This window comes from Trachurus trachurus (genome assembly GCF_905171665.1).
Source record: "Trachurus trachurus genome assembly, chromosome: 23".
Classification (NCBI taxonomy): domain Eukaryota; kingdom Metazoa; phylum Chordata; class Actinopteri; order Carangiformes; family Carangidae; genus Trachurus; species Trachurus trachurus.
In genome coordinates, this window is record NC_139912.1 from 16,006,454 (window position 1) to 16,015,896 (window position 9,443).

At 38.5% G+C, this 9,443-nt stretch overlaps 1 protein-coding gene across 1 annotated transcript; it reads left to right on the forward strand.

The window, feature by feature from the left end:
- The first annotated feature begins 1,130 nt into the window (after nucleotides 1-1,130).
- LOC311006908 (uncharacterized protein) lies at nucleotides 1,131-5,716 on the forward strand. The gene is made up of 2 exons (XM_083999932.1): nucleotides 1,131-1,538; nucleotides 2,870-5,716. Exons 1-2 carry the CDS (start codon nucleotides 1,475-1,477, stop codon nucleotides 4,753-4,755), a joined length of 1,950 nt encoding a protein of 649 aa, XP_083856058.1. The 5' UTR covers nucleotides 1,131-1,474; the 3' UTR covers nucleotides 4,756-5,716.
- The last annotated feature ends 3,727 nt before the right edge of the window (nucleotides 5,717-9,443 follow it).

The following is a 9,443-nucleotide window of genomic DNA, read 5'->3' on the forward strand; positions in this document are numbered from 1 at the left end:
GTAAGTAGAGATTACATCAACCCACCTCCCACGAAAGTCACAAAAAGTTTTGATCCAATCATCATTTTTTTAAAACTTAAAATCTAACTCTAATTCCACATCTGTCAGAATTCATCCTTATGTATATTTTATCATTTGCCTCCTACAGGGAACTTTTTCACCAGTTAGGATGAGTTTTTTTTTTTTAACAAAGTTTTTAAAAGATAAAAAATGCATTTACTCTCATGCTTTAGTTGACTTCACAAACATTTGCCAACTTAGAGCATTTGATATTGCAGCCACTTGTTATTCACCATGAGCATCAAGGAAGTGAAGTTTTGTCGTGATGAAAGCCAAATGACTCGTGGTGTGTCAGTAGTTTTGTCACAGTAGCAGAAATACTTTTACTTTGAAACTACAGCAAACTGTTGACGAGGGTTCAGCTCACATTTTTGTAGGTGTCGTTTGTTGTCACTCATTCATTCTGAGTGTCAGCGGATAACGAATAAAACAAATTACAGTGGAAAAATGTCAGATCATTCAGGAACAGTATCTCTACAGTAAACAACTTGACACATTTATCTTTGGTTTTCTTACTTAAAACTCTCACTCAGCTGATAATTCTACGTCTATAAAAACCAAAACAATCTGACTGTTTTTATTGTTGTGGCTGATTAGTGTACACATATGTGGCCTGTTTTAACTCATTGAGTGCCAACCACGTAATTTCTCGTTTTTCGTTCCCATGCGTTGAGTGCCGAAAACGTAATTTTACGTTTTTTGCTTTTTTTTTTAAATTATGAAAATAGACACTTTAATACACATTATATGTAAATTTGGGGACTCTACGACGAGGAGAACTGAAATAGATGACGATCAAAGTCACATGACAGCTCATGATCTGGAAGTTTTTATCATAACTCGGCTTCTGCAAACGAGTTCTGCATGCAGATGCAGCGCAGCTGCTCCGCTCTCACCCGCGCTGCTGCTCCAGCTGCTCGAGCTGCTCGGAGCTGAACCAGGAAGCTCTCAGCCGACAGTCCGCCCGGTCTTCAGCTGGAGCAACACCGTGTCCTCCCCAAAGTCCTCCCGCGGTAAAATCTGATGGTCTCTGGACCAAAGCAGACCGGCATCACCGACCCGTACTGCCCTACAAAGGAAAAAGGCAGTAACTTCATTTTTTGTCAAAAATGAGTTTTCAGCATTTTTCTGACATTAAAGACATTCTTTATCATGTGAACATTTTTTTTTTAAATAAATGTGTTGTATTTTGTAGAAAATAGAGGGTCGTAATTACAGTAACTACAAATCACCCTATAGAAACCAAGGTAAACAACAGTAACTTCAGTTACTGTATTCCTCCATTGTTTTGCTGCGCTGAATTTCAGTTACTGTGTTTCTCCTTTGTTTTCCCTCACTTAAAAGAGAAGTTACTATTTTGCCGCGATTTGACACATCCCGTAACACCGGTCCGTGATTAATAAAATACTTTGTCATGGCGCAGTCTCGAGGGAAGATGATGGTGGAGATGGCACTAAAACGTAAATTCCCTGAAACAGGTAAGAACGATATAAGGAATCACATTATATTCAATTAAATACTCGTAGTTTAAGATGAGGCCGTCAGCTAGCTAGCGCAAGTTAGCCTAGCCTAACTTTAGCCTATACAGCTGTCTTCATCCTCTACATCGCTCACAGTAAACATTCTCAGATATTAAATTTACATTGATCAATCTGATCACTGCTGTTAAAACGTCAGACAGGGACAGCGGCCCTTTAAATCTCCCCGGAGGGGAGGGACGTTTGTGACAGGCAGCAGTTTAAGCCCGCCCCCCCGTCACACACACCAAAGACGGTGCTAGTACAGCAGCAGGGAGACTAGCGTTGCACACACGCACACACATAGGCTATTGGAAGAAAAACGCACAGCAGCCACAACTTATTAAAACTATTAGGTACTTTACCTAGTCCCATTAAATCAGTTACATAAGCAGATATCCTTCCCATATGGTTTAGCAAGTTTAATTATTAATCCAAAACATGCGATTGCTGCTGCAACCCAAGTATACAGGCAGACCCAAACTTTCCACAGCGATGCACATGCTACACACTAAGAGGACTAGACGCTGAAATCACAATCACGATTATTTATACCCATAACTGACACATGGACGATCATTCATCCGTATAATGTTGTTGTTGCTGTGCGCGATAAAGCTGCCGCTTAACTGTTGAGTTTTTTTTTTTAATTGCCCGTGCATTCGGCTTAAGCGGTGTGCAGAAGACAGAATAGGGACTATTCTTTTTACAGAGAGAGACAGGGGGAGAGAGAGAGAGAGAGAGAGAGAGAGAGAGAGAGAGAGAGAGAGAGAGAGAGAGAGAGAGAGAGATATTTTTCAGTTAATTAAATGAATATTTTTGCAATGGAAAAAATAAGAAATTAGGGTAACACTTTATTTTAAGGGGTCCTTGTTCCTGTGTATCTACCTAATTAATTACAGTGTAATTACCTATGTAACCGTATGTAATAACATTTACTTACATTGTAAATACATAGTGTATTTTGGTGTACTTACAGGTCCTTGTTACACTTGTAATCAGAAATGCCAAAGTGGCCTCTCTCTTTGCACAAGCATTTCTTATTACAAGTGTAACAAGGACCTGTAAGTACACCAAAATACACTATGTAGGCCTATTTACAATGTAAGTACATGTTATTACATACGGTTACATAGGTAATTACACTGTAATTAATTAGGTAGATACACAGGAACAAGGACCCCTTAAAATAAAGTGTTACCGAAATTAGAGAATATAATAAACTGAATGCAATTTTTATCAAATGTATTAGTTTTGCATGCAGTTGAAATAAACTGATCTATTCATTTCAGGTGCATGTGAGGCTACTTCCTCTAAAAAGCAGCAAGAACTGACCCCTGAAGAAGAAAATGAGTGGACGATCCTGGATGTATTCATGGACTACAGCATTCCAGATGATGATCTGTATGTGGAGATTGAATGTCAAGATGTGCTTGACCAGCCCACTTTACCCCTGACCACCACGAGTCTGACATCTGAGCCTGAGTCAGACATAGAGGCTGCAGCACGAGAACCCACTGTTCCTGTCGAGGTGGAAAGGAAAACGGCAGAATTCACAAGTCCCCCACCAATGAGAGAGCCCTGTGGTCCAAAATGCAGGAAGAAATGCACAGAGAAGATTTCAGAGGAAAGACGGAAGGATACATGGAGACAGTACTGGGACATGACCTACACGGAAAAGAGATCCTGGATGTTCCACAATGTAACTCAGCTACCAACCAAGAAAGTTACTGCAGGTACAGATAGTCGTCGTAGCCGGTCATTTGTCTACTGGATACAGGACCAGAGTGCAGTTCCAAAGCAGGTGTGTAAGACATTCTTCTTGTCTACTTTGGGTTACCACCCAAAGAATGACAGCTTGGTCATCACCATGATGGGCAGGTCAAACACTATACACCTAGCTCCACCAAAGGACCAGAGAGGAAAGAATGTGCCAACGAACAAGCTGGATATGGAGCCCGTGAATGAGCACATTGAATCATTTAATCCGTCTGTGAGCCACTATAGGAGGGAGCATGCCCCACATCGTCGCTACCTTCCAAGTGACATTAGCATCAAACTAATGTATGCAGATTACCTGGAGAAAGGAAACCACTGCTCATATGAAAGCTACCGCAAGGCTGTGAAAGAAAAAAACATCAGCTTTGCAAAGCTTGGAGAGGAGGAGTGTGAAGTGTGTCTGCTGCAAGATCAGCATATAAGTGGTGACCACAACGGAGATGACAATGTTATGGACTGTCTGCAGTGCCAGAAATGGCACAGACATAAAGATGCTGCTGTGGAGAGCAGGATGCAATACCAGGCCGATGCTGAGAAGGACTGGCCAGAGGAGACATCTGTGAGGAGTGTGGACCTTCAAAAAGTGATCATGCTCCCTCGCATGCCAGGTGTGAAAACGGCTGTTTTCACGAAGCGAATTGTGGCCTTTCACGAGACCTTTGCCACAATAGGCAAGAAGAAAAATAAAAAAAACACCATCTCTGTGGTCTGGCATGAGGGCACGGCAGGGCGAAATGCAGAGGAGATCACCTCTGCATATGTGACTGCATTGAAGAAGGAGAGAGACGTTCGCCACAGCATCCTCTGGGTTGACAACTGCACGGCACAAAACAAAAATTGGTGTCTGATATCGTCCTTGGTCTGCCTGGTAAATGACAACACCACCTCCTACGAAGATATCACCCTAAAATTCTTCGAGCGGGGACACACGTTCATGAGTGCCGACAGTTTTCACCACGGCGTCGAGCAACAAATAAAACGGTGTCCTGGAGGAGCAGTATACGACTTTGAGGACTTTGCCACAGTAGTTGCCAGCTCCAACTCCAAGAAGGTGGAAGTGGTGAAGCTGAGTAATGCTGATGTGCTCAGTTGGAGGGGTGGCCATTCCACTGCAAAGGTAAAGAGAGCAAAGGCACCGAAGCTCAGCGAGATGTCGGAGATCCAGTTGAGACGTGGTTCGAGGAGCCTCTTCTACAAGCTGTCCCACGCAATGCCTCACTTCTCGGAGTTGGACTTCCTTCAGAACAAATTTGAACTGAAGACGCCCGCTGTGCTCAGACCACATGACCGGGGAATTGAAGAAAGCAAGAGGAGTGACATTATCAAACATCTCTGTCCTCTTATGCCCCCGAGCAGAAGAAATTTCTGGTTATCACTACCTGTGATTGTGGATGAGTGAATAACAAAACATGAAATGAAAGAAAGGGGTGGAATGATATGCCATGAAATGAAACATACCCAAGTTGAAACATAGAAAGTTTGAAATATGATATGTACATAAACCTAATCTAATCTGTCTATAAATAAATAGATATGGCATAGATAATTTGTTAGTTTTTAGATAATAATTTGTTAGATAATTTGATAATTTGTTAGTTGGCATAGATAATTTGTTTTGGACATGAAGAGAATGTTCACATGACAAAACACACAAGAGGAAACAGAAGGAAAGTCTGTTTACATATAGCATAAATCCAGCACAGGAACATCTAAAAAAACAAAACAAAAAAAAAAAACATGTCACACAACCCTGCTCTGACACACACACACACACACACACACACACACACACACACACACACACACACACACACACACACACACACACACACACACACACACACACACACACACACACACACACACACACACACACACACACACACACACACACACACACACACACACACACACACACACACGTATCATATGCACTATTGCACAAGCTCTTCCTATTGCACATATAACCATACAACATCATTAATTTTATTGCACTGATTATTTTATTGCATTCCTATTATTCTATTGCACTTCCCTATTTAGTACCCTATACTTTTTTCCTGAAGGCCTTGCCTCCTCACCGTCTCCTCAAAGAATTCCTGGAGAGAGGATGGGGGTGGCATTCCGATTATTTTTCCTGTGCATCCAATCAGATTCAGCAGTTGTGCTTTTTGTTAATAGTCCATTATCCTTGAATGTTTATATTTTTCAAATTTCTTTTGTATTTATATGTATTATTCATCCATTTATCATATGTGTTCATGATGTTTCATCTTTTCAAGTTCTTAGTGTTGAATATCTGATTTACTGTTGTACTGTTCTCATTAAAATGTCTGGTCACTGGACGTATAAGGACAAAATATGCTATATTTGTCTTTTCTTGATTCTTATCATTTCATGTAATTTGCCAACATAAAAACCTGTTAGCTGTTTATCATTAGAATACTAAAACAGAACACCAACTCCACCGGTGCCCCATCACTCCGCTCACCTATATGGAACAATCCAGATTTTACTGTAAACAATAAGCCACTACACTTCACATCATGGGTAGATAAAGGAATCACGCATCTTCATCATATTACTCAAAATAACACAGTTGTTAAGTTCCAAAATCTCATCCAGAAGTTTGGCATTAGTAATACACAGTTTCTGCAGTACCTTCAATTAAAATCAGTTATTACAACTAAACTGCCCATAATTACTAGCAACTCAATTCAATCAAACCACATAGAAAGTATTTTTAATATCTCAAGCCCAAAGAAAATTACATCAAGAATTTACATACTCCTCAGCTCATCAAATGATTCAATAAGCCTTCCAATTTTCAAATGGGAACAAGACCTCTCCATCAATACAAATGCAGACTTCTGGATTCAGATTTGTAATAACAACTTTAACAAATGCAAAAATATAAACTTACAACTCATACAATATAAGGTAATTCATAGAACACATTACACAGGTGAGAGATTACATAAAATGGGATTCACTACCTCGGACAAATGCACGCACTGTACACAAGACACCCCTGACACCTACCTTCACGCCTTTTGGCACTGCCCACCCATCAAACACTTCTGGACCCAAGTCACAATACAACTATCTCTCATACTGGAATGCCACATCCCCTTATCTCCCACAGTCTGCATCCTTGGTGATTTAACAGGACTACAACTACACACTGCATCCTCCAGCATTCTCCTCACTGGCCTAACCATCGCCAAGAAGTCTATCCTTTTAAATTGGAAGACCAGAAATAACACTAACACCCTGCAGTGGAAGAATCTTTTACTTGACCACATTTCCCTTGAAAAAATGTCTGCCTCAATTCACAGTAATATCTCACTCTTCAATAAAATTTGGTCCTCTGTAATTGATAAATTAACAACCATGATTGCCTGATTTTCAACCCACAAATACATAATCCATTCTCTCTTTCTCTTGTTTCTTGAGGAATGGGGCGGGTTGGGCTATTAATGTTTGTTTGTTTAATTAATTAATTAATTATTATTATTATTATTATTATTATTATTATTATTATTTTTTTCTTTCCCTCTTTTTCTCTCTTTTCTTTCCTGAATCCCCTCTCTCTATTGTATGTGTATGCATGTATGTGTGTATGTATACTGTATGTATATATGTGTGTATGTATGTATGCGTATGCATGTGTATATGTATATATATACATATATATATTTATTTTTTCTTCTTTTACTTAATTTTGTTATGTTATCATTATTATCAATATGGATATTATCAACATATTATTATTATTATTATTATTATTATTATTATTATTATTATTATTATTATTATTATTATTATTATTGTTGTTATTATTAGTTTCACTTTTATTATTAGTTTGTATATCAGACCATTCATACTTCCATGAATCATTTATAGACCATTTATTTTCATTATTGTTGCTGTTCTATTTTCTGTTTTTCATTATTATTATTATTATTATTATTATTATTATTATTATTATTATTATTATTATTATTATTATTATTATTATTATTATTATTTTTGTATTTATTTATTTTAGGAGGAGGAGGGATAGATAACAATTACTATTATTATTATTATTACTATTATTATTATTATTACTATATTTTTGTTATTACTACGATTACCTGGGCTCTGTCTTGGGTCCCTGCTGGGCCAAGCCGGTGGGCCATGGCCTGTGGCTCCCGCCCCCCCTCCTGACCTCCCCCATCTCCCCCAATTTTCTGCCCTGTACAATCTCCATGTGGCACACACCTTTTTTTTAATGCACTACACCCTTAGAAAGGGGGGGGAAACATGAAATATGAAACATAAAACAAATCAAATCACACTACAGGACAACTCCCCCCCACTTTGTTTTTAATGCATCACATACACTATGATTTTAATGCACCACACCCCTTATCAGAATTAAGAGATTAAGAAAGAAATAATTATTACAGAAAATAAGGGAAAGTTGTTGTGCATACATTCTCGGGCTTGGGGGGGGGGGTGGGGTGGGATGGGGGGTGGGGGTGGGGCTGCGGGCTGGTCCCCCACAGGCTGATAAGGCCTGGCAGGGCCCCGGGGCATCCCAGAAACTAGAAGTACAGTAAATAAATAAATAAATTTCATATAAGATTTGCTTTTTAGATTCTCCCTCCTCCATCCTCTCTCCATATTGTTATCATCATTACTCTTCATTACTCTTCATCAGTATCATTAATATAGTATTGTTGTTGTTATTAATATTACTATTGTTACGTCACTTTTTTTTTTTTTTTTTTTTTTTTTATTTTTTTTTTTTTTTTTTTTTTTTTTTTTTTCCCCCCCCCCCCCCCCTCCCTCATGTCTATTATTAATTACTTATCCATTTTATTTCCTTTTTACCTAATTGAAGTATTACTATTATTATTTACCAACCTGTATAGATATCACATGTGCGCACACACACACACTCACACCCACACCCACACATACTAACACAAATATTGTTGTTTGTTTCACAATTTCTTCTTGTTATCTTTGTCACATTTTGTTTTTGTCCACTGTACTGTATAATTTCACAATAAAAAAAGTAAAAAAAAAAAAAAAAAGAATACTAAAACAGACATACTGCACAACAATTCATCAGCATGTTGCATGTAGCCATGTTGCCACTTTAGCATTCAAATTCAAAATTAGCACTTTTAATAATGCAGGAATATTATTATTATTATTATATTATTATTATTATTACCTACAAATGCTCAACATATCAAAACCACTGAAATAATTTTATTAGAATAGTTACTGTGACACATTACAAGTGTACCTTCATGTAATAATATAATAATAAATTATGCAAATAAATAATATTGATAATAAAAAATATGTAAAGAATAACATAAAAGTATGCTGTTTCATTGTATATAATAATCAAACTAAGGATTTTATCAAATTGATCATCATACTGCTTTTAAAAGCTACAATTACAAGATAAAACACCAGTTACTGCCTTTTGCTTTGGTTTGACCCAGCATATTTTGGTAAGCTATGCAAAGGAAGAATACAGTAACTGCCAAATAAGGGTCAAAGGTCAAGTCAGAGATCAGGATTCATATGTAGGGAGAATAACTTGGTAAAAAGCCAAAAAACTGCCACAAACCCAATGGTCTGCTCACAACTATGTTGGCTGGACAACAAGAAAACTTTAGAGTCATTTTTCTCAGTTCTTCACTCTGGGAAGTTACTGCCTTTCTCCTTTGTAGGGCAGCGTACCACAGAAGGACCGCGACCACCGGCGGGACCGGTCTTCCCGAGCCGCGGTGGCCGACTGACCCTCACGCTCCGCGGGGAGAAGCTGTGACACGGCACGGTGCGTCTGTGTTATTGTTGTTTAGTGGCGCCCCCCGCCCCCGATGGTGGTTTTGTGAATAGAACAACAACTGTTGTATATATTTATCTTATACGAGCCCTTTGATCCAGAAATGCGAGTGTCAGAAGAGCGACAGACACAAACAGCGCACCTTTCATAAAAGACGCTCTATCTCCTTTTCTAGAAAAAAAGGAGGGATTTTGGTGAAACCCAGCCATGTTTAGCTTGACTTTTCTCAG

Excerpts from the sequence above, each read along its gene's own strand:
- LOC311006908 (XM_083999932.1), top strand. The coding sequence starts at position 1,475 with ATGGCGCAGTCTCGAGGGAAGATGATGGTGGAGATGGCACTAAAACGT. Across the intron at positions 1,539-2,869 it reads ACGTAAATTCCCTGAAACAG|GTGCATGTGAGGCTACTTCC; the intron begins GTAAGAACGATA and ends TATTCATTTCAG.